The sequence below is a fragment of the Hemitrygon akajei genome, unplaced genomic scaffold (genome assembly GCF_048418815.1).
Source record: "Hemitrygon akajei unplaced genomic scaffold, sHemAka1.3 Scf000033, whole genome shotgun sequence".
NCBI lineage: Eukaryota > Metazoa > Chordata > Chondrichthyes > Myliobatiformes > Dasyatidae > Hemitrygon > Hemitrygon akajei.
Window position 1 is genome coordinate 18498317 of NW_027331919.1, and position 26468 is coordinate 18524784.

Below are 26468 nucleotides of genomic sequence, written 5' to 3' on the forward strand. Positions count from 1 at the left end.
TCCGCACTGCTGAGATATATACACAGCTCAGATGACTTTTCAGTCAGACACAGAAGACACACAGGAGACACACGACTCCAGAGGCATGGGGGTCACTGGTGGGCTTTGTGTGCCCACGACAAGGGTTGGGGTTTTCCTCACACTGTGGACAAAGGTGTGACCGGTGGAACGCTATCGGTGTGTTCAACCCTGGCCTGGGTTGACAGCGTTACCGTGGAAGACCGGCATCCCCCTTCCTATCGTCACAAGGTTAGTGACTTTTAAATCAGTGGAGGATCGGCACCGGCACTGGAACATAAATCAACGCTCTATCCCCCTCTCCCCAACTCGACTCAAACCAAATTCCAGAACTGAACTGATTACTTACCATCCCACCGTAAGACTGTATCCGCTAACCATCTGAGCTGGAGAAGCTTGGAAACTTTATCTACTCACCTATATATGCTTATACTCTGCTAGTCTGCTTTCCTTATCTTGTTTTGATATTACCTTACTCACGTAGTTACTAATAAAATAGAGTTCATAACGGAAGACTCAGACTCCAGGGGTGTCCACTTCTGCTGGTCCTTTTTAACCCGTTATGGGGTACGGAACACCCACGCATTCTGACCTGTTGCATCGGCGCCTAGCGCGGATGCTGCACCGCACGAGGGCGCCAGAGGCCAGAGAGGGGTGTGGACACCACCGGCTCCATCACGGGCACAACCCTCCCCAGCATCGAGGGCAGCGGTGAGAAGGCGGGATCCATCACTGAGGCCGATCACCCGGGAACGGGCGCCCTATTATTCATTTCCATCATCAGAGAAGAGGCACAGGAGCCTGCAAACTCAATGACCCAGGAACAGCTGATTCCCCTCCGCCAGCATATTTCTGAATGTATGAGTACCGTCTCGACAGTTTTGCAGCATTTATTATCTTTTTTCAATCCTGCATTAATTTGACATTCTTCCGACGTACCGATCCTGCAAAGATACAAATCTCGGGGCGGATAAGTCACGGATAATGAGTCAGGTGGTGAACATGCGATACAGTCCTTGGATGCTGGGAGAGGGAGGCAAGAAAGTGTGGGGAAGAAAAATGATGATGAAATAGAGGGAGATGACAGGGGTGGAGTTATGGAGACGAGTTTGGGGATTTGAGGGTAAACAGAGAGTGAGATGCCGAGTAAGAGAAGAGAGAGGAGAATAGGGTAGAGGCGAGGGGCAGAGTGGATGGGTTTGTCAGAGTTTGGGAGAGCGCTGGAATTGGGGTAATGCCAATCGATTTAAGTCAGCTCCACGGGCTGTTGACAGAGATCCCGGATCTTCACAGGAATATCCGGGCATAACGATGCAGACTTCTCACAGATGAAACGGTGCTCGTCATTATTGCAACTTCGATACCAAGGAGATTTACATTCACCGCATTCGACATTTCCAGCGTTCACCTTGTACACGACGTTCGAGGCCGCTTCCCTGTCAAGGAGGGATAAATATTTTCAAAACGGACAACACAACTCCAGCAGACAGTCCTGTGTCAGTCCCCAAAATACTCCCACTGACTCAATCTCCCCTCACCGACCGGTGTCAGTCTCCAAAGTACTCCAACTGACCTTCTCTCTCCCCACATATTGTTCCAGTTTCTAAAATAGTCTCACTGACCCATTCTCCGTGGCCGCTGTGTCAGTCCCCGAAAAAATCATTTGCCCAATGCTCCACCCACAGAGTATTTTCAGTCCCCAAAATAACCCCACGATAACACATTCTCCCCAAAGTAACCTGTCGCACCCCAACTTACACCCAGAGCCACAACCTCTCCCCACGGCCCAATGGCAGTCCCCAAACTGCTCCCAAAGCCCTCTTCACTCCCTATGGACCCCTTGGCAGTCCCCAAAGTCATCCTGTTGTTCCAATCTCTTCACAGCCCGTTCTCTTTCCCCAAAATACTCTCACTGACACTGTCTCTCCCAAAGCCGCATATCTGTCCCAAATATACTTGTACTTCCCACCTCTCACCCATCAGCTCCGTGCCTGTCCCCAATATAATCCCACTGTCCAACCTTCTTCCTACAGACCTGTGTCAATCACCAAACACTTTCACTTGCCACTCTCTTCCCACAGTCCAAGTCAGCCCGCAAATTAAACAACTGTCCGCGCTCTACCAACGGCCCGTGTCGGTCACAAACTCATCGCATTGCCTAATCTCACCCCACAGACCCGTGTCAGTCCAAAGTTAATTGCAGTACCCCCACTCCCTGTCCACAGTCCGTCCCCAAATACTCCCACCGACGTATTTTCTCCCCACTGACCTGCAGACCACAGTCCCGGAAACACTCCCCCTTTCCATATTCTTCACACAGTTTGCAACGGTCAACAAATTAATCGCACTGCCAATCCCTTCCTACGGGGGATACCGAGCCACAGAATACTCCTACTACCTTACTCTCTCCGCACAGACCCGTTTCTGTCCCCAAAATATCCGCAGTGACCCACCTCTCACCACTACCCAATCTTTTTCGAAAAACAGGCATGACCTCAAATCTCACCTCGCTTTGCATGTTCCAATCCAGTATGAACTGTCCTGGCCGCGGACACGGTTGTTAACAAAATTCTGTGAAATTGATTTGCAATCATTAATGATTGAAATCGAGCACGATGTAAGGAGCGTCACGTTGTTTCTCACCCGCAGAGTGTAATCGGAACGGTGTGGAGGGAGCTTCACTCCGTGTCTGACCCCGAGACGGTTGTGGAGGGAGCTTCACTTTGTGTCTGATCCAGGAATGTGCGATGGGACGGTGTGGGGGGAGATTGACTCTGTGTCTGACGACGGGAGTGTGTGATGGGACGGTGTGGAGGGAGATTAACTCTGTGCCTAACCCCGGGAGTGTGTGTTGGGACGGAGTGGAGGGAGCTTCAATCTGATCTGGATATATTATCTGTTCATCTGACACATACCTCTTCCTCCTTTGAATTTATTTCAAGAAGCCTTGAATCAGAGATAGAACAAAATTGCTTCGCCCCCTCGTAAGAACGTTCAAACGTGGATATGAAATAACACAGGCCTTCATTTCTGATCCAGCCCTGGGAACATGTTTGCTCTGGAAATCAGGAACAGGAACAGTGAATTGTCCATTACATCCGCTGAATGTTAAATTCAGAAAGCGGAACCCTCCACACAGTCCCATCACACACATCGGGGAGACTCAGAGTGAAACCCCCTCCACACAGTCCCATCACACAATCCCGGGGTCAGACACAGAGTGAAGCTCCCTCCACACCGTCCCATCACACACTCCAGGAGTCAGATAAAGAGTGAATCTCCCCCCTCACCGTCCCATCACACGCCGCCGTGGTCAGACACAGCGTGAAGCTCCCTCCACACTGTTATGTCACTCATTTTGGGGATTTGATCTTCTTCGCGCTTCCTGTGAACGCAAAGTGAAGCTCCCCCTTGTGGCGCCGCAATAACGCACTCCCGGGTTCAGACAGTAGGTTCATTGACGCACTGCCAGCGTTCGGACACTAGGTGTCGCTGTCGCCGCACGTCTCAGCGCAGATTCCCGAGAGCAGCCAGAGTCTACAGCCCCCCCCACCCACAACCCCCTCCCTCTCTGCCTTCTGATTAGATGCGGCGAAATTGTGATATTACTTCACCCTTTCTTCTGCTCAGCAGTTGGCAGATTTCAGTCTTAGTTTGGTTGAGATTTTTGCACTTCATTTCGAGGTCATTGAATTTGCCTCGGAGATCAGTTTGCGTTTGATGCTGATCAGAGAGATCAGAGCTCAGGACGGAGAGGATGTTTTCCAGGACCAACAATTTGTTTTCAAGGATGGAGAGCTTGCTTTCGAAGACAAACAATTTGCTTATGAGAATGGAGACGTTGTTGTTGAGGGCCGAAACATTCCTGAGACAGGTCCTTGGATCCAGTCGGGAATCTCGGATTCCCTGTTTTTAAGGGTTGAGTTCAGCTCGTGGAGGGTGCAGTTGACGTTGATGCTGGGTCCTCTCCATATCCTGATATTTTTCCAAAAGACTCTGGTACTTTTTGATTGGAGGCGATCAGACGCTGACGGATTGGTAACACTGAGAGAGATGGTGAAGGGGGTGTAGGAGTCACGGAGAATAGTGTTTTGGTGCTACAGTGAGCGGTGTGTCGGTATCACGTTGAGGGGTATGAGTGGGAATAACAGGATCCTTTTCTGGTCGGCTAACAGTGACTGGTGGTGTTCCCCAGGAGTCGGTGTTGTCACCGCTTCTGTTTATGCTGGAAAGCAATGATTTAGATAATGATTTAGATAATTAGATAATGATCACAGGACAAAGGGGCAGAAATAGGCCATTCGGCCCCATTGAGTGTGCTCTGCCACTCCACCATGAGCTAAACCATTCTCCCGTCTAGTTAAAGTTTCCGGCATTTGTTCGTTGAACAACGAACTAGTTAGATACCTATCAATCTGCTACTTAAACACCCTCAATGATTGGGCCTACACAGCTGTATGTGGCAACGAATTCCACAAATCCACGGCCCTCTGGATAAAAGAAATTCTCCTCATCTCTGTTTTAAATGGGTACTCTCTAATTCTAAGACTCTGGCCTCTTGTCTTGGCCTCACCACAAGGGAACAGCCTTTCCACATCTACTGTGTCCAACCCTTTCAACATTCCTTTTTTCTTGTAAGAATTTCATCTATTTCTGCTCTACCGTCCCTCTATCTAGCTCACTTCTCCAAACAACTTGGGCCAGTTCCTCTCTCATACCTCTGTAATGTCCTTTGTTCCACTGAAATATCGATAAACCTGATACCAGCTTCTCCTGCGCAAATTTGCAACTTCACTCAATCATATTATGATCACTACTTCCAAGGGGTCCCATTATCTCTAGCTTCCTAATCGCCTCAGGTCCATTACACAGCACACAATCCAAAACGGCCGATCCTCTGGTGGACAAGCTGCTCCAAAAAGCCATCCCATAAGAATTCTACAAAATCCCTCTCCTGAGATCCAGTATCTTCCTGACTTTCCCAGTTCACTTTCATATTAAAATCCCCCACGATTATCTGCTTAATTCTGCTATTATTACTTTCATTAGGCTGTCATCCTGAGATTATTACTCTGGAGGTCCTGCTTTTCTTACTAGCTCCCTGTAATCTTCCTTCAGGACCTCCTCTCTTTTCCTGTTTATGTCATTGGTACCAACATGTACCAAGACTCCTGGCTGCTCGCCCTCTCTCCTCTGAATACTCTGGATCCGATGTGAGAGATCCAGTAACCTGGCATCAGGAAGGCAACACACCATCCGGGTATTCTGGTCCGGCTCTCAGATTCTCTGGACTGTCCCGCTCACTATGGAATCCTATATAACTAACATATTTCTACTTGCTCTCCTGATCACGGACTGGGCAGAGTGACGGAGTCCCGTTCGCGTTGGTCTTTCTCTGTCAGGTCAAACTCTCCAACAGTATCTAAACGATATATCGATTTCTGAGGGGGGCTGTCAAAGAGGTGTTGTCCACTATCTCTCTATAGGCATATCAATTACTTCCTCACTTTCCCTAATTAGCTGAAGGTAATCAATTTGCAGCTCCAGATCCCGAACACAGTCCTTAAGGTGCATCATCTCAATGCACCTGATGCAGACATAAACATTGCGGAGGCTAGGAATCTCCCAGGTTCCCCACATTTGGCACTCCAAGCATGACACTAATCCTAGATCCATACCTCTACTGCTACTGTTATTACTAAATAAATAAAACTGTAACTTAAAACTTTACTATAAGACTCAACGATCACAAGAAGCCTCTTCCCGTTTCCGCCTAAGCCCGTTGAGCCGCGTCACTCTGCACCCTCCCACTCCGTTGTCTGCTCCGACGCTGCCCGCTGGATATGACGATGTTCTTTTTAAGACTTCCGCGCTCTGGGTTCACGCGCCTGCGCAGTCATGCCTCTTTTAAACCAAGTAGTTAAAAAAAATTCTGATTTTATCCCGACAAACAGCAACTTACCCCGCTGCCTGCTTGCTGTGAATGGGAAAAAAACGTCGAAGATTGCTTCCCTTTTTAAAACTTCCGCGCTCTGATGCGCTTGCGCAGTCGTGCCTATTTACCCCAAGTAATTAAATGCAATATCCTTCAGTTTGACTGTCAAAGCACCCTCATGTCTTCTTTTAGCCCTCCTGATTTCTTTCATAAGTATTTTCTTGCACTTTTTATACTCCTCAAGCACCTTATTTGCTCCTTGTTGCCTAGACCAGTCATAGATGGCTCTCTTCTTCTTTATCAGATTTCCAATATCCCTCGAAAACCAATTGTTCCTTGTTCTTATTCATTTTGCCTTTAACCCTGACAGGAACATATGAACACTGCACTCTCAAAATTTCTGCTTTGAAGGACACCACTTACCAATCACATCCTTGCTAGGGAATAACCCCAATCCACGCTTTTTAGATCCTTTCTCATTTCTTCAAATTTGACCTTTTTCCAGTTTAGTACCTCAACCCGAGGACCAGATCTATCGTTATCCAAGATCAAGTTGAAACTAACGGCGTTATCATAACAAGACCCAATGTGTTCCCCTGCACACACTTCCGTCACTTGTCTTAACCCGTTTCCTAATGGGAGACCTAATATGGCATCCTCTCTAGTTTGCACCTTTACATTTTGATTTAGAAAACTTTCTTGAACACATTTTACAATCTCTAACCCGTCTACACTTGTAACAGTATGGAAGTTCCAATCAATATGTGGAAAATTAAAATCCCCTACTATCACAACTTTATGTTTCCTGCAGTTGTCTGCTATCTCTCTGCAGTTTTGCTCCTCCAATTCTCACTGACTATTTGGTGGTCTATAATACAATCCCATTAATGTGGTCCTTCCTTTCCTGTTTCTCAGCTCCACTGATATGCCCTCGGTAGAAAAGCCAACTAATCTGTCCTGCCTGAGCACTGCTGTAGCATTTTCCCTCACTAGCAATGCTAACATCCGCCCCCTCCAACCATCCTTCATCCCTGCCACAACTGTTGCCAAGATTCACTATTGTCTATAATGTCATAATTGCATGTGTCAATCAACGCCCCCAGCTCGTCAGCCTTCCCCACAATACTCCTTGAATTGACATAGGCACATATCAGAAGCGTATTACCGCCACACACAACCCTTCTATTTCTGCCTTTGCATGAACTTTTAACATAATTTATTTTCACCCCCGCTCCACTATCTGCTCTGGCTTTCTGGTTCCCATCCCCCTGCAGGTCTAGTTTATCCCCCTCCCCGCATCCAATAGCTGGCAGAGCCCCCTGCAAGGATATTGGTCCCCCTGTAGTTTAGGTTTAAAATCTCTGTCTTGTACAGGTACCACCTGCACCAGAAGAGTTCCCAATGATCCAAAAATCTGAAATTCTGCCCCCTACTGCTCAGCCACGTGATTATCCTCCAGAGCATCCTACACACTTACTCTCACTGGCACTTGGCACAGGTAGCAATCCTGAGATGACTGGCCTCGAGGTCCTGCTACCAAGCTCTCTATACCCATTCTTCAGGACCTCCTCAATCTTTCTTCCTACGTCATTGGTACCGATGTCTACCATGTGTGAGGGAGCTTCACCCTGGTGTGGATATATCTTCAGTCTATCTGACACACACTTCTTTCTTGAATTTATTTCAAGAAGATTTGAATCAGAGTTAGAACAATGCTGTTTCGCCTCTTTGTAGGACGTATCAAACGTGTATATTGAATAACACCGGTCTTCATTTCTGATCCAGTCCTGGGAACTAGTTTGCGCTGGACTGAAGTTCCCTCGACACCGTTCCATCACACACTCCCGGGGTCAGACACAGAGTGATGCTCCCTCCACACAGTCCCATCACACACTCCCGGGGTCAGACACAGAGTGATGCTCCCTCCACACCATCCTATCACACACTCCCGGGGTCAGACACAGAGTGAATCTCCCTCCACACCGTCGCATCACACACTGCCGGGGTCAGACACAGAGTGATGCTCCCTCCACACAGTCCCATCACACACTCCCGGTGTCAGACACAAAGTGATACTCCCTCCACACCATCCTATCGCACACTCCCGCGTTCAGTTGTAAAGTGATAATCTCTGATGATCACTCAGATTTACTGCGTCAGAGACAGAGTGAGGCTCCCTCTGCTCTGTCCCATCACGGATTTGCGATGTTAGACATGCAGAGAACTTCAAAAAAACACTCTTCCAAACCACATTCCGGGATCAGACACAGAGTGAAGATCCCAAATCCCAACACATACACGTTGCATTAGACAAAGAATAAAGTTGCTTCCACACTAACCCATAACACATACCCGAGGTTAGACATAAAGTGATGCTCCCTTCACTCTGACCCATCTCACTCTTTCGCTGTCAGTGCGGGAGTGATGCTCGCTTCACAGCATCACATCACATGCCAGGCTATCAGACACGAAGTGGAGCACTTCCACACCGTTCCATCACACAATCCAAAGATCAGACATAGAGTGATGCTCCCTCCGTAGCGTTCCGTCACATGCACACTGTGTCAGTCACAGAGTGAAGTTCCTTCCACAGCATCCTTTCACAGTCTACATAAGTCAGACGCAGAGTGACGCTCCACTCCATACAGTCCCATCATACTCCCAAGGGTTGAACACAGTGTGCGCCTCACATTGCACTGTCCATACAGACACTCCAGATATCGGACACAGAGTAAAGTTCCCTCCAGACTCTCCCAAGACACATTTGGAGGGACAGGCACACAGTGATGCTCCCTGCATAACATCCCATCGCAAACACACTACATCAGACACAGAATAAAGCTCACTCCTCCCCGTCCCATCATGAACTCCCAGGGTTAGACACAGAGCGAAGCTCCTTCCACACCGTCCCATCACACACTCCCGGGGTCAGACACAGAGTGAATCTCCCTGCACACCGTCCCATCACACACTCCCGGGGTCAGACACAGAGTGAATCTCCCTGCACACCGTCCCATCACACACTCCCGGGGTCAGACACAGAGTGAATCTCCCTCCACACCGTCCCATCACACACTCCCGTGGTCAGACACAGAGTGAATCTCCCTCCACACCGTCCCATCACACACTCCCGTGGTCAGACACAGAGTGAATCTCCCTCCACACCGTCCCATCACACACTCCCGTGGTCAGACACAGAGTGAATCTCCCTCAACACCGTCCCATCACTCATTGCCGGGGTCAGACACAGAGTGAGGCTCCCTCTAAACTGCAACATTACACGTTTCCTGGGTCAGATACAAAAACCATCCACTCTTCTATCATGAATTCCCGTAGTCAGATTCAATGGGCGTTCTCACCGTCCTATCACATTCTACTGGTGACATACTTAGATTAAATCCCCCGCCACAACACCCCATTACACACTCTCGGGACGCGTCACAAGGTGTAGCCCCCTCAACATCTTCCCATCAAAAACTTCAGGAGTCTATTACAAAGCTCCTTCCCGCCGTCCTATAACATACTTCCTGAGGGACAGACACAAACAGAATTTCAAACCACACCTTCCTGTCACACACTAGCGGGGTGAAACACAGGATTTAGCTCCCTCCGCAATTTCCTATCATCCAACCCTTTGCCAGACACCGAGGGAATCTCCTTCAACATTGCCCCATCACAGAATCCCGAGGACAAACATGAAGTGAAACTCCCTTAAACTGTTGAGGACAGACTCATGGCTTCAGAGAGCTCACTGTCACATCACACGCTCTTGTGAACAGGCACAGAGTGAAGCTCCCTCCACGCCGTCCCATCACACACTCCCGGGGTCAGACACAGAGTGAATCTCCTTCCACACCGTCCAACACACACTCCCGGGGACAGGCACAGAGTGAAGCTCCCTCCACACCGTCCCATCACACACTCCCGGGGACAGGCACAGAGTGAAGCTCCCTCCACACCGTCCCATCACACACTCCCGGGGACAGGCACAGAGTGAATCTCCTTCCACACCGTCCCATCACACACTCCCGGGGACAGGCACAGAGTGAAGCTCCCTCCACACAGTCCCATCACACACTCCCGGGGACAGGTACAGAGTGAAGCTCCCTCCACGCCGTCCCATCACACACAGCCTTGGTCAGATAAAGTGCGAACTTCTCTCTCCACGACCCCATTACACACTCCAGCGGTCAGACACGGAAAGAAACTTCCTCAGCACATAGGACAAATAGACACAGACAAAGACAAGAGAATAGTACAGCACAGTATAGGCCCATTGCCCATAATGTTGTGCTGACCATTAAACACGTCCTCCCATTTATGACCCCACCTTAAATTCTTCCATATACCTATCTAGTCTCTTAAATTACACCAGTGTATCTGCCTCCACTACAGACTCTGGCAGTGAATTCCACGCACCAACCGCTCTTTGAGTAAAAAACCTTCCTCTAATATCCCCCTTGAACTTCCAACCCCTTCCCTTAAAGCCAGGTCCTCTTGTATTGAACAGTGGTGCCCTGGGGAAGAGGCGCTGGCTGGCCACTCTATCTATTCCTCTTAATATATTATATACGTCTATCATGTCTCCTGTCATCCTCCTTCTCACCAAAGAGTAAAGCCCCGTCCCTTAATCTCTGATCATAATCCATACTCTCTAAACCAGGCAGCATCCTGGTAAATCTCCTCTGTACCCTTTCCAATACTTCCACATACTTCCTATAGTGAGGCGACGAGAACTAGACACAGTACTCCAAGTGTGGCCTAACTACAGTTTTATAGAGCTGCGTCATTACCTCGAGACTCTTAAACTCTATTCTTCGACTTATGAAAGCTAACACCCCATAAGCGTTCTTAACTACCCTATCTACCTTTGAGGCAACTTTCAGGGATCTGTGGACCTGTACCCTAAGATCCCTCTGCTCCGCTACACTACCAATTGTCCTGCAATTTAGTTTATGCTCTGCCTTGGAGTTTGCCCTTCCAACGTTTACCACCCAACACTTCTCCGGGTTGAACTCCATCTGCCACTTCTCAGCTCATTCCTGCATCCTATCAATGTTTCTCTGCAATTTTCGACAATCATTTACACTATCCATAGCACCACTAAACTTGGTGTCGTCTGCAATCTTGCCATCCCACCCTTCTCCATCCACATTTAGGTCGTTAATAATCACGAAAAGTGGGGTACACAGAACCGATCCTTATGGGACACCACGAGTCACAACCCACCAATCCGAATGTACTCCCTACACCACGACCCTCTGCTTTCTTCAGGCAAGCCAATTCTGAATTCACTTGACCAAACCTCCCTGGATCCCATGCCTTCTGGCATTCTGAATTAGCCTACTGTGTGGAGCCTCATTAAATGCCTTACTAAAACCCATGTAGATCACATCCACTGTCCTATCCTCATCTCATCTTTTCAAAGAACTCTTACAGGTTTGTTAGAAACCATCTGCCCTTCAAAAAGTCATTCAGACTGTCCCAGATCAGACCATGATTCCCTAAATGCCCATAGATCCTATCTCTAAGAATCTTCACCAACAGCTTTTCGACCACAGACGTAATGCTTAGTGGTCGATAATTACTCGGACTATCCCTACTCACTTTTTTGAACAAAGGGACAACATTCGCCTCCATCCAATCCACAGGTACCATTCCCGTGGACAACGAGGACATAAAGATCCTAGCCAGAGGCTCAGCAATTTCTTCCCTCACTTCGAGGAGCAGCCTGGGGGGGAATATTCCGTCAGGCCCTGGTGACCTATCCGTCCTGATGTATTTAAACAACTCCAAAACCTCCTCTTCAACATGTTCCAGAACATCATCCTCACTCATATTGTCCTCACCGTCATCAAGACCCCTCTCATTGGTGAATACCGAAGAGAAGTACTCAGTGACGACCCCGATTACTTCGACAGCCTACAGACCACCTTTATCCCTAATCCGTCCTACATTCACTCCTTTCATCCTTCTGTTCTTCACATGATTGAAGAATGCCTTGCTGTTTTCCTGCTCTCCATGACGTTCTCATGCCCCCTTCGTGCTCTCCTGAGCACCTTCGTAAGCTCCTTTATTGTCACCCTATAATCCTCAATAGCCTCATCTGATCCTTGCTTCCCAAACCTCCTGTATGCTGCCTTCTTCACCCTGACCTGATTTTGCACCTCACTTGTCACCCATGGTTCCTTCACCCTACGAATCTTTATCTACCTCTCCGGGACACATTTAACCCTAACATCCTGCAAGACATCCATAAACATAGACCATATATCCATAGTACATTTCCCTGCAAAAACATCATCCCAATTCTCACCCACAAGTTCTAGACTTCTAGCCTCATAACTTTCCCTTCCCGAATTAAAAAAATAAATCCCGTCCTCTCTGATTCTATCCTTTTCCATGATAATGCTAAAGGCCAGGGAGCGGTGATCACTGTCACCCACTGAGAGATCTGTGACCGCAGCCGGTTCGTTACCTAATACTACATCCAGAATGGCATTCCCCTGAGTAGGCCTGTCAATATACTGTGACAGGAATCCGTCCTGGACACATATAAAAATCAATGTTAGGGAAGTTAAAGTTACCCATGATAAGAACCCTGCTATTTTTGCACCTTTCCAAAATCTGTAACCCTAACTGTTCTGTGGCATCTCTGCTGCTGCCAGGGAATATTCCCAATAGAGTAACTGTTCCATTCCTGTTCCTGACTTACACACATTCTGACTCAAAAGAGGATCCTGCTGCATTAGCCACCCTTTCTGTTGCTGTAATAGTTTCTCTGACGGGTAATGCGACCCCTCCTACCCCTTTCCCCCATATCTATCCCTTTTAAGACACTGAAATCCAGTAATATTGAGAATTCATTCCTGCCCTGGTTCCAACCATGTCTATATAAATGCCACTATATCATAATTCTATGCAAGCTGTCAATTCATCAACTTTGTTCCTGCTGCTTATTGCATTAAGCGCAGACACTTTAGCCCTTCTACATTTACACCCTTTATTCAGTTTCCTTCTCCTCAAATCCTCTTTATGTGTTAGATCTGGCTTTACTCCATGCACTGTACTTGCAGTTCTCGCATGTATTTATCCTCCTCCACCTCACTATATGCTCTAACATTCGGTATCCCCTCCCCCTGAAAACATAGTTTAAAACCACCGGAGCAGCGCAGGCAAACATTCCCATGTAACCATATAAACATACAACAATTACAACAAAGAAAATGTCATCTCGGCACTTCTAGTCCTTGCCGAACGCCTACTCTCACCTAGTCCCACCGACCTCCACTCAGCCCATTACCCCCCATTCCTTTCCAGTCCATATACCTATCCATTTTTACTTTAAATGACAATACCGAACCTGCTTCTCCCACTTCTACTGGAAGCTCGTTCCACACAGCTACCACTCTCTAAGTAAAGAAGTTCAACCTCGTGTTGCCCCTAAACTTTTGCCCCTTAATTCCCAACTCATGTCCTCTTGGTTGAATCTCCCCTACTCTCAATGGAAAAAAGCCTATTCACGTCAACTCTATCTATCCCCCTCATAACTTTAAATACCTCTATCAAGTCCCCCCTCAACATTCTACGCTCCAAAGGATAAAGCCCTAACTTGTTCAACCTTTCTCTGTAATTTAGGTGCTGAAACCTATTTAACAGTCCAGTAAATATCCTCTGTACTCTCTCTATATTGTTGACATCTTTCCTATAATTCGTTGACCAGAACTGTATACAATACTCCAAATTCGGCCTTACGAATGCCTTGTACAAATTTAAAATCACAAGCCAACTCCTATAGTCAATGCTCTGATTTATAAGGGCCAGCATATAAAAAGCTTTCTTCACCACCCTATCCACATGAGATTCCACCTTCAGGGAACTATGCACTATTATTCCTAGATCACTCTGTTCTACTGTATTCCTCAATGCCTAACCATTTACCATGTATGTTCTATTTGGATTATTCCTACCAAAATTTAGCACCTCACACTTATCAGCATTAAACTCTATCTGCCATCTTTCAGCCCACTCTTCTAACTGCCCTAAATCTCTCTGCAAACTTTGAAAAACTACCATTATCCACAATGCCACCTATCATAGTATCTTCTGCATACTTACTAATCTAATTTACCACCCCATCATCCAGATCATTAATGTATATTACAAACAACACTTGATCCAGTACAGATCCCTGAGGCACACCAATAGTCACCGGCTTCCAAACTGACAAACTGTTATCCACCACTACTATCTGGCATCTCCCATCTAGCCACGGTTGAATCCATTTATTACATCAATATTAATACCTAACGAATGATCCTTCCGTGTGGAACCTTGTCAAAGGCCTTACTTAAGTCCACATAGAAAACATCCATTGTTTTACCCTCGTCAACATTCCTAGCAACCTCTTAAAAAATCAATAACATTTGACAAACATGACCTTCCACGCACAAATCCATATTGACTGTTCCTAATCAGACGCCGTCTATCCAGATAATTATATATACTATCTCTAAGAATACTTTCATTGATTTACCAACCAATGACGTCAATCTTACTAGCCGATAATTGCTAGGTTTACTCTTCTAAAACTTCTCAAACAATGGAACCACATGAGCAATACGCCAATCCTCCGGGACCATCCCCTTTTCTAATGACATTTGAAATATTTCTGTCAGACCCCCTGATATTTCTATCCCTACTTCCCTCGAGGTCCTCGGGAATATCCTATAAGGACCCGGAGAATTATCCAGTTTTATATTCTTTAAAAGCTTTAGTACTCCCTCTTCTTTAATCATTGTAGTTTCCATAACTACCGTACTTGTTTTCCTTACCTTACACAATTAAGTATCCTTCTCCTTAGTGAATACCTTTGAAAAGAAATTGTTCAAAATCTCTCCCATCTCTTTTGGCTCCAGATAGCTTTCCACTCTGATTCTATGAGTGATCAATTTTATCCCTCACTATACTTTTGCTATTAATATAACTGTATAAACCCTTTGGATTTATTTTCACTTTACTTGCCAAAACAATCTCATACTTTCTTTTAGCTTCTCGAATTTCTTTCTTAAGATTCTGTTTACATTCTTTATATTTCTGGAGCACCTCATTTATTCCACGCTGCCTATATTTATTGCAGATCTCTCTCTTTTTCCGAACCACGTTTCCAGTATCCCTTGAAAGCCATGGCGCTCTCACACTTTTAACATTTCCTTTCAACCTAAAAGAAACATAAAGATTCTGTACACTGAAAATTTCACCTTTAAAGGACTTCCATTTCTCCGTTCCCGCAAGGAACCGGTCCACCTTCACTGGACCAAGGCCCAATTGTCCAGAAACTTGAAGCCCTTCCTCCTGCACCAACTCCTTAGCCAGGGGTTTATCTGCATAATCTTCCTATTTGTTGCCTGTCTAGCACGTGCCACGGGTAGCAATCCTGCGACTGCATCTCTGCCGGTCCTGTCCTTCAACTTTGCACCTAACTCCCTAAACACTGTTTGCAGGACCTCACCCTTCTTTCTACCTACATTAGTTTTCCCTACATGGAAAACGACATCTAGCTGTTCACCCTCCCTCTGGAGAATACTGAGAACTCGATCCGAGGTATCCCGGACCCTGGCACAAGAGAGGCAACAGACAATCCGAGATGCTTGATTTCTCCCACAGAACCTCTTCTCTGCCCCTCTGACTATTGAAACTCCTATCGCTACTGCTCTCCTTTTTTCCCTCCTTCCCTTCTGAGCTCAGGGTCCAGTCTCGGAGCCAGAGACGTGACCATTAGAACGTATCCCTGGTAGGTCGTCCCCACCAAAAATATCCAAAACGGTATACTTAGTGTTGATGGGAGCGGCCACAGGGGTGCCCTGCTCTTCCTGTCTATCCCCCTTCCCTCTTCTGACAGTCAACCAGCTATTTGTCTCCTGACACTTAGGGGTGACTTTAGCCCTGTAACTCCTGTCTATTTCTGCCTCTGCCTCCCAAATGATCCGAAGTTCATCCTGCACCAGCTCCAGTTCACTAAATCGGCTTGTCAGGAGCTGCAGCTGGATGCACCTTTTGCAGGTGTAGTCATCAGGGACAATTGTACCTACTCCTGAGCTAATTAGATTAATTAAAGGAGCTTACCCAGCCTTACCTCACTTGGTGCAAGCTCTTACTCAGTCTCTGCTCGCCAAAGCTTCTCGAGCCAAAGCCTTAGTACTCTGTCTCCCACTAATCCGTCGCCCGCTCCGTTAAACCGCTAACTCTTTAAACTCTCCCGCTGTCTCAGACGGAAAGTGATTGTCCCTCTACAGCTTCTCAACACACCACAGAGCAAAGCGTCAGACACAGAGGGACGTTCCCTCCACGCCACACGGTCCCAGCGCACATTCCCGCGTTTAACTCAATGTGAATCTCTATCCTTATATCCCATCACACACTTCCTGGCGAGTCACAGAGTGAAGCTGTCTCTGAACCGTCCCATCATACCCACGTGTGTTCTCACACAAATCGTAGTTCCGCCACAATATCCAATCAAACGATGTGGTGTCCCATGGAATGAGCGTCCCAATGAACTGACCCATCACACACTTCCGGCGTCAGGCACAGCGTGAATCTTCCTTTGCTCACTCCCCGAATCAGACAAAGACTGAAGCTGTCTCTCCACGATCCTAGAACAGACTCCCCGATTCAAACACAAAGTGAATACCCCTCTGCAACCTATCATCACTCACTTCCGTATTCAGACATATACAGCTTGTCTCCCCACGATCCCAACACACACTCTTGATCAGACAGAGAGTGAAGCCCCCGCTGCACCGTCCCGTAACACACTCCCGGATTCAGAGTGAAACTGTCTCTCCACGGTGAATAAAACACTTCAGGGGTCAGACATGAATTGAATCTCTCTGGGCACTGTCCCATCACACAATCCCACTGTCAGACACAGAGTGAAGCCGGATTCATACTGCCCCATCAGACACTCCTGGAGTGAGACATAGAGTGAAGCTGTAATATTACGTCTCAAAATCCCGCTGTCAGAGACAGAGTGAATCCATCTCCACAACGTCCTTTCAGACTCTCCTGGATTCAGTGATAGAGTGAAAGTTCCTCCACGCAGCCCCATCACACACGCACCGGGTCAAACACAGAGTGAATCACCCTCCATACCATCTCTTCACACACTCCCGATGTCAAGCACAGAGTGACACTTCCTCTCTCCATGCCTGCCCTGTGATGAGGAGCGGGTGAAACAGGGGGACGATGCCTCACCTCTTCTGCTGGTCAACAATTCACAGATTTCAGCCTTGGTTTCGTTGACAGATCTGTACTTCGTTTCTATCTCAGTGAACTGGTGACGAATCTGTGACACTGAGAGAGACGGTGAAGGATGTTTAGCGTTTACAGTGACACGTGAGTCAGCGTCACGCTACCGAACGTGTCACAGAGAGTGTTGTGTCAGTGTCACGGTGAAGGGTGTCACAGTGAAGGATGTTCTTGTGGCACATTGAGAGGCGTCGGCGCCACTTTGAGGAGCGTGTCTGTGTCACACTGAGGGGTATATCAATGTCCCGGTGAAGGTTTTGTAGTTGTTACCATAGGGGTCTGCGTCAGTGTCGTGCGAGGTATGTTCGAGTTTTTGTAAGTGACGTGTCGGTGATTCTTTGCTCCGTCGAGAGGTGACCGTGTCAAAATGAAGTGTATCTCGATGACAAGGCGAGGGAAATGTCAGTGTGAGGTGCCTTGTGCTGTCACGGTGGGTGTAGTATCAGTGTCACGGTGTGGGGTGTGCTGGTCGCAGAGAGAGTGATATGTCTGTTTCAAGGCAATGGTCGTGTCCATGTTGCGGTCAGGAGTGTATTTGTGTCTCGTTGAAGGTCGTGACCATACTACGGTAACACGATTGTTGATGTTATGATGAATGGCGTGCCGGTGTGTCAGGAAGAGTCTTGATTGTGTTACGATAAAGGCCGTGTTTTTTTATCACGGTTTGTGGTGTGTCCCTGTTATGGTGATGAGTTTTTAATCGGTGTTACGGTAAGAGGTGTGTCGGTGTCACTTTGGTGTTTTACAATAACCAATTATTCCACTCTCTTTATTTGTGGTCTGACTCCACCCGGAGACCATTCCACTCACCAAGGATCGAGAGTCCGAACACAATCACGATGAGGGCGGCTGTAACTAGGCGGAGTATCCAGATCTGACGGTACGGTCTATTTCCGATCTTCACTTTCGACTCCTGTTCATGCGCAGCTGGGGAGAGACCATACGACCATAAGACCATAAGATATAATAGAAGAAGGCCATTCGGGCATTCAAGCATGCGCTGATCTAATACCTCCTCTCATCCCTACTCCCCTGCCTTCTCCTCATACTTTTTGAAACGCTGGCTAATCAACGGCCTATCTATCCTTCCTGAAATGCACCCAATTACTTGCCTTCGACAGCTGTTCGGGGTAAAATAAATCCCCAGATCTACCACCCTCTGACTGAAGTAATTTCTCCGCATCTCAGTTCTAAAAGGATGTCCTTCAATCCTGAAGACGTGCCCTCTTATTCAAGAATCCCTTACCATAGGAAACAACATTTCCATATTTAATATGTTCAGGTCTTTCAACATCCGGAAAGTATCTATGAGATCCCCCCTCATTCTCCTGAACCCAGGGAATACAGCCCAAGAGCTGACAGATGTCCCTCATACAACAATTCTCGCATTCCCGGGATCATTCTTGTGAATCTTCTCTGAACCCCCTCTAATGTTAGTATATATAAGGAACCCAAAACAATTCTAAGTTTGGTCTCACGAGTGCCTTTTACTGCATCAATATCACATCCCTCATTTTATATTCCATGCCTCTCAAAATCAATGTCAATATTTCTTTCACTTTCTTCGCCTCCAACTGAACATTTAGGGTATCTTGCACAAGTTTATGTATATCACAGACAGCAGGTGGCAAGATATCCCAGAGAAGTGGTCGAGGAGATGAATTTGAAATTTGAAAATCTTTGGCGAATTACACCTGATGATTCCAGAACGGCGTCACTGCTGTGAACTCTGACCTGTTTGTGCAGTAGTTGGCATCCCTCCTGGTCCCGTGGCAATGGGAGGACCCTCATCCTCACCGATGAGGGGATCCTTTCTCCAAAAGTTCAGCTTTGAGTAGATGGACTTCAGACAATCTGGCGGAAAGAGTCGGACAGGCAGATCAGGGAGAGAATGAGACAGGGTTAGAGAATGAGTGAGAGAGTCGCGGAGAGAGAGAACAGACAGCAGAAGAGAGAGATGGGGTAAGCGAGGGGGAGAGGGGATGAGAGACAGCGAGATAAATGGTTTTGGGGGAGAGAGAGGAGAGAGGAGGAGAGATTGTGAACGCGATAGACAGGGACGGGGAGAGAGCAATGGGGCAATGGGCTGGAAGATGCAAGAGCAATGCGGAAACAGAAGGAGGTGAGAGAGGGGAGAGAGTGAGAGACAGAGGGGGAGCGGAGAGCGTGCTGGAGGAGAGTGCAGAAAGTCGGAACAGTGAGAGGGGAGTGAAAGATGAGAAACAGCGAATCAGTGTGTGATTGAGAAGGGGGAAAGTGTGGAGAACAGTGGGAGAGGATTGGGGAAGAGAGAGAAGAGTTTTTCAGAGAGAGAGGAAAGATCGAGGGGAGAGAGCGCCAGGAACAAGGACATAGAGGTGTATAGGGAAGAGCGGAAAGCGGGGAGGGGGGAGGAGCGGCAATTTTAAGAACAGACAGAGGTGGCAAGAACGGGTGAGGTTCGGGCAGTGAGCAGAGAGGACGAAGATAAGGGGACAGTGGGAGACAGTGAGGGAAAGAGTTTGCTAGAGGGACAGGGTGATACAGGAAGGGAGAGAGGCAGAGAGGAGAGAGAGAGAGAGAGAGAGAGAGAGAGAGAGAGGAGAGAGAGAGAGAGAGAGAGAGAGAGAGAGAGAGAGAGAGAGAGGAGAGAGAGGAGAGAGAGAGAGAGAGAGAGAGAGAGAGAGGAGATGGGGTGAGGGAAGGGGAGGGAGGGGAGAAAAGGGAAAGGACGAAAGCGAGGGAGGTTGGAAAGGGGAGAGGGAGTTTTAAGTTTTATACTGTGCCCCCTCCTCACCGTCACTCCCACTGTCCTCCCTCCTCTGCACCCCGACATATACATCACAGGCAGGAGAGTCCCTGTGGAATGCCATAGATACAGATCACTGCGCTGGAGTAGAACAGGGTAAAACAGTAACAGAATCCAGAATAAAGTGTCACAGTCACAGAGAATGTGCGGTTCAGGCAGACATTAAGGCGCATGGGCGACCGCGAGGTAAACTTTGAGGACAACAGTCCATCTTATCGGAATAGTGGACTATCCAAATGTCCAATAACAGCGGGGCAGACACTGTCTTTGAACCTGGTGAAACGTGCTTTCGTATCTTGCAATGATAGGGGCTGATGGGACGGAGGGAAGGAGACTTATCCAGGATGTGTGGGCATCTTTATCAGGCTGTCTGCTTTAGCGACGCAGCCGGAGTGCAGAGAGAGTCCGTGGAGATGAGGCTGAAACCCTTGATATGCTGAGCTCTGTCCACGATTCTCCTCACTTCCCTCCGGTCATGGACAGAGTAGATTCCCTCAAAGCCGAGCTGCATCGTGTTCAGAAAAGATGAGCGAGGTTCCACAAGAACAGGCCAAGCTAACTGAGGAGCCAGGAAGGTTAACGAGGGCAGAGCAGCAGACACGGTATTCGGAGCAAGAAGGTTGCGAGTGAACTGCTGAATTTTCGGAGCCAGTGAGATTTTCACAACTCAGGAGAAAGAGAGGCGATACTGCGCAGGCGCGCGACGTCAGCCCGCAGAGGGCGAAAGGTTTAAAAAGAAGACCGCCATTTCTACCGGGCACAGGAGAGAGAGGCAGCAAAGGGACAGGGCTCTGGCTCAACGGGCCGAGGCGGCAAAAGGGACGAGGCGAGGTAGGACGTATGTGCGTGAGGCCAGTTTTCCGTGTTCGGTGTCAGATATGAGGGGTCTTGGAGACTGCCAGCCTCCCGGACGGCCATTCACAGAAGAAGATGAACCCTGGAAATTGTTAAGGAATAGATGTACTCAGGGATACGGGAAAACGGTTCCCAGAAATTGAGGTCAAGTATAGATAGGGCAGTAAAGATTGCATCTTTATCAATCAAGGCACTGAGTACAGGAGTCGAGAGGTCACTTTGCAGTTGTACAGGACGTAAGGTAGGCTGACCTTGGTATTCAGTTTTCGTCCACCTGCTCTAGGTGAAATGCCACTGAGCAGCAAAGATTGCGAGGGAGCTTTACGGGGATATTGCCGAGAATCGAGGGACGGAGTTATGGAGATAAGTCAGGGAGGTTAAGATTTTATTCCTTGGAGTTCATGTGTGACCTTACAGAGGTTTATAAAACCACGTGGGACAAAACAAGTTGAATGCTCAGAGTCATTTTCTATAGACTCGGAGAATCGAGGATCAGAGCGCACAGTTCTGAGGTGACAGCAGAAAGAGATTTAACTGCGGACCAGAGTGATATTTTTTTTTAATCAGACGGTGCTCCGTCTATGGAACGTACTGCCAGAGGAAATGGTCGCTGCAGATGCATTATCACTTGTACACTTGTGCGTATAGCACGCGACCCCTTCAGAATGGCGTCATCAATGTGAACTCTGACCTGCCTGCGCAGTCACGGGCACTTCTCCTGGTCCCGACGCAATAGGAGGATCTTCATCCTTAGCGATAAGAAGTCCATTGTGGCGAAGGTTCAACTGACAGTAGGTGGGGTCCAGTCCATCTGGGAGAGAAAGCAAGAGAATGTGAGAGAGAGACAAATAGAAGGGCCAGGGACAGGTAGAAAATGGGGAGGTGGAGTGAGAGAGGGAGAAAATATGAATGGCGAGACAGAACGAAGAGCGAAATAAGACAGGCAATAGAGATGGAGAGGAGGGACCGAGGTAATGAGTGAAGTGGCAGTAAGAAATGCGAGAGTGTTATCGAACTAGACAGGGAGAGAGGGGTAGAGCGAGGGGAGAAAAATGTGGCAGAGGGTGCGAGAGGGACAGAAGTAGCGATAAGCAATGGTGAAAGAGGGGGAAAAGACCATAAGACAAAGGAGCTGAAGTCGGACATTCGACCCGTCGGGTCTGCTCCACAATTTCATCATGAGCTGATCCAATCTCCCCTTGAGTCCCATCCCTCGCCTTCTCATCATAACCTTTGATGCCCTGACTACTCAGATACCTATCAATCTCTACTTTAAATACACCCGATGACATGGCCTCCACTGCGCCGCCCGTGGCAAAAAAATCCACATATTCACCACCCTCTGGCTAAAATAAAATCTTCGCATCTCTGTTCTGAATGGGCGCCCTTCAATCCTCAAGTCAAGTCCTCTCGTACTAGACTCCCCCACCATAGGAAACAACTTTGCCAGATCTACTCTGCCCATGCCTTTCAATATTCTAAATCTTTCTATGAGGTCCCCCCTCATTCTTCTAAATTCCAAGGACTACAGTCCAAGAGCCGTCAAACATTCCACATATGCTAACATTCACATTCCCAGAACCATTCTCCTGAAAATTCTCTGAAACCACTACATTGTCAGCACTTCCTTTCTTAAATCAGGAGCCCAAAACTGCACACAGTACTCCAAGTGAGGTCTTACTCGTGTCTCATAGAGCCTCCACATCACTTTCCTGCTCCTATACTTTATTCCTATAGAAATGAATGCCAACATTGTATTCACCTTCTTCACCACCGAGTCAACCTGGAGGTTAACCTAAAGGGTGTCCTGCACGAAGACTCCCAAGTCCCGTTGCATCTCAGAAATTTGAATTCTCTTCCCTATATAAATAATAGTCGGCCCGTTTATTTCTTCTCCAAAGTGCATGATCGTACACTTTCACGACATTGTAATTCATTTGCCACTTCTTTGCCTATTCTCCCAATCTATCCAAGTCTCTCTGCAGACTCGCTGTTTCCTCAGTATCACCGCCCCCCCCCACCTAGATTTGTATCATCTGCAAATTTAGCCACAAAGCCATCTATTTTATCATCCAAATCGTTGAATGAATCGGCCCCAGCAAGGAACCCGTGTGGAACACCACTGGTAACCTGCAGCCAACCAGAATGGGATCCCTTTATTCCCACTCTCTGTTTCCTGCCGAACAGCCAACGCTCTATCCAAGTATGTAACTTTTCCGTAATTCCATGGGCTCTTATCTTGTTCAGCAGCCTCATGTGTGGTACCTTGTCAAAGGCCTTCAGAAAATCCAAATACACAACATCCACTGCACCTCCCTTGTCTAGCCTACTTGTAATTTCCTCAAAAAAAATTGCACTAGGTTTGTCAGGCAGGATTTTCTGTTAAGGAACCATGCTGAGTTCTGCCTATCTTGTCATATGCCTCTAGGTACTCCGTAACCATGTCCTTGACAATCGACTCCAACAACTTCTCAAGAACCGACTTCAAGCTAACAGGTCTGTGATTTCCTTTTTGCTTCCTTGCCCCAGTCTCAAATAGCGGAGTGACATTTTCAATCTTCCAGTCATCCGGAACCAGGCCAGACTCTATCGACTTTTGAAAGATCATTGCTAATGCCTCCGTAATCTCTACAGCTACTTCCTTCAGAATACGAGGGTGCATTCCGTCTGGTCCAGGAGATGTATCTACCCTTAAACTATTCAGCTTCCTGAGTACTTTCTCTGTCGTTTTTGTGACTGCGCATATTTCTTTTCCCTGACACTATTGAGTGCCCGGTATATTGCTGATGTCTACCTCAGTGAAGACGGATGCAAAATACTCGTTCAGTTCCACCGCCTTCTCCTCATCCCCCATTGCAATTTCTCCAGCATTATTTTCTATCGGTCCTATATCTACTGTCACCTGTCTTTTACTCTTTGTATACTTGAAAAACTTTTAGTATCCTCTTTGAATTATTATTTGCTAGCTTCCATTCACAGTTCATCTTTTCCCTCTTAATTACCTTAGTTTATTTTTGTAAGATTTAAAAAACTTCCCAATCCTCTGTCTTCCCTCTAATTTTTGCCTCCTTGTATGCCCCCTGCTTTGCTTTTAGTTTGGCTTTGACTTCTCTTGTCAGTCACGAGGTTACGGAGTATCTTTTTTCCATTCGAAAATTTCTTCTTTTTTGGAATATAATCTGTCGTGCACCTTCCTCACTTCTCGCATAAACTCCAGCCACTGCTGCTCTGCTGTCCTTCCCGTTGGTGTCCCTTCCCAGTCAACTTCGGCCAGTTCCTCTCTCATGCCACTGTAATTTCCTTTACTCCACTGAAATACAGACACATCGGATTTTGGCTTCTCTTTCTCAAATTTCACAGTAACTGAATTCCAAGTAGACTAGACAAGGGTGATGCAGTAGATGTTGTGTATTTGGATTTTCAGAAGGCCTTTGACAAGGTGCCTCACATGAGGCTGCTAAACAAGGTAAGAGCCCGTGGAATTACGGAAATAGTGGATAGAGCGTTGGCTAATTTGCAGGAAACAGAGAGTCTGCAGAGAGACTTGGATAGATTGGGAGAATGGGCAAAGAAGTGGCAAATGAAATACAATGTTGGAAAATGTATGTCCATGCACTTTGGGAGAAGGAATAAATCGGGAGAGCCTATTATTTTAGTGGGGAGAGAATTCAAAGTTCTGAGATGAAACGGGACTTGGGAGTCCTCGTGGAGGATACCCTTCAGCTTCACCTCCAGGTTGAGTCGGTGGTGAAGAAGGCGAATGCAATGTTGACATTCATTTCTAGAGGAATAGAGTACAGGAACAGGGATGTGATGTTGAGACTCTGTAAGTCACTGGTGAGAGCTCCCTTGGAGTACTGTGTGCAGTTTTGTGCTCCTTATTCACGAAATGATGGACTGACGTTGAAGAAGGCTCAGAGAAGATTCACCAGTTTGATTCCGGGAATGAAACGGTCAACATAGGAGGAACGTTTGAACTCTCTTGGACTGTGCTCATTGGAATTTAGAAGAATGAGGGGGGATCTCATTGAAACATTTCGAATGTTGAAATGCATGGACATGGTGGATGTGGCAAAGTTGTTTCTTATGGTGGGGGAGTCTAGTACGAAAGGGCATGAATTACGGTTTGAAGGGCGCTCATTCAGAACACTTTTCCCAGAAAGTGAAGTGAAGTCTCAGGTAGACAAGGCGGTGAAGAATGCGTGTGGACGCAGGCTTTCATCAGAACGTCCCTGAGTACAGGCGTCAGGTGGCCATGTTGCAGTTGTACAGGACGTCGGTGAGGCCGCACTTGGAGTTGGATATTCAGTCTCGATAGTCCTGTTCCCGGAAATATGCAATCGAACTGGAAATGAGTGCGCGGGGAGATTTACAACGGCGTTTCAGCGGGGGGGGGGGGGGGGGGACGAGAGATTTACGACGACGTTGCCAGGATTCCAGGGACTGAGTTAGGGAAAGAGGTTGGGTTGATTGTGATTTTATTCCTTGTGGCGCAGGGATGACCTTTCAGTGGTATCTAAAGCCACGAGGATCACACACGGAGTGAATGGGAGCAATTATTTCTCCTAGACTTGGACAATCGAGGACCAGAGCGCACTAGTACAAGTAGAAAGGGAAAGATAAAATTCAACCGGTGAGCCGATTGACAACAGTTTGTTACCCATATGGTGGTCAGTCTGTGGAACGAGATGCCAGGGGATGGGTGGAGACAAATCCATTGCACACTTGGGAATTTGGGAGTATGAAATATGAGCCCTCTAGAATGACGTCGTTGCTGCATCACTGACCTGCTTGTGTATTGGTGAGACGTTCGACTTTCCGAATGTTCAGCTCGGTGTAGGTGGAGGTCATATCGTCTGCGAGAGAGAGATAGACAAGGATGAGAGAGCGCGGTAGAGAATCGGGGACAGTGAGGTGCAGAGGGAATCGAAGAGAATACAGAGAGTGTGGGGGAAAGCGAGATGTATGAAAGGAGAGAGGCAAGAGAGGGAAGAAAGACAGGGAGTACAACGACAGAGAGTGACATGGATGGATGGAGTGGTTGAGAGAGCGGTGATCGAAGAAGGGAGATGGGCGCGAAAATAGAAGAGAATGTGTGAAAGAGAACGAGGAGAGATAGGGAAGAGAGAGGGGATAAAGTGAGGTGAAAGGAGTGAGGTAGTCAGCGCGGAGAGTAGGATTGAGAGGCAAGACGGAGGGGTGAGTGAGTAGAAAGTGAAGGTTAGAGAGATATGGTGGAGAGAGGGTGGAAGAGAAAAAAGTAGCGAGAGTGTGGGGGAAAGAGTGCAGAAGGGAGAGCCGGAGTGGGAGACCGGGGGACGGTGACAGAGGGGAGAGGATTAAGAAAGTGAGTAATGAGAGAGAGAACAGTATGGGGATAATGGTGAGAGGGAAAGGACAGGGGGAAAGGAGGGACAAGGGACAGAGTGAATACAATAGAGGGCAGGGTGGATGAGGTGGGCAAGAGGGATAGATAGGAGAAGAGAGGAGAAACAGAATATTGAGCGTGAGAGGTAGAGAAGGGAGAAGAGATAAGGTTTGTGCAGAGTGAGAGGTGGGAGACCA

At 47.5% G+C, this 26468-nt stretch overlaps 1 protein-coding gene across 1 annotated transcript; it reads right to left on the reverse strand.

The window, feature by feature from the left end:
- Positions 1-942: 942 nt before the first annotated feature.
- Positions 943-25755, reverse strand: LOC140719958 (uncharacterized). Its single transcript, XM_073034871.1, has 8 exons — positions 25691-25755; positions 21595-21714; positions 18995-19114; positions 18071-18187; positions 17207-17305; positions 2934-3076; positions 2525-2589; positions 943-1454 (listed from the first exon to the last, which is right to left on the reverse strand). The coding sequence occupies exons 1-8, from the start codon at positions 25752-25754 to the stop codon at positions 1265-1267; spliced, it is 918 nt and encodes a 305-aa protein (XP_072890972.1). The 5' UTR covers position 25755; the 3' UTR covers positions 943-1264.
- Positions 25756-26468: the final 713 nt, after the last annotated feature.

Coding starts and splice junctions, on each gene's coding strand:
- LOC140719958 (XM_073034871.1), bottom strand. CDS start 25,754: ATGACCTCCACCTACACCGAGCTGAACATTCGGAAAGTCGAACGTCTC. Junction 18,188..18,994: donor GCCAACTACTGCACAAACAG/GTCAGAGTTCAC, acceptor GTCTCTCCCCAG/CTGCGCATGAACAGGAGTCG. Junction 3,077..17,206: donor ATTGTTGACCAGCAGAAGAG/GTGAGGCATCGT, acceptor CCTGATTTCCAG/AGCAAACATGTTCCCAGGGC.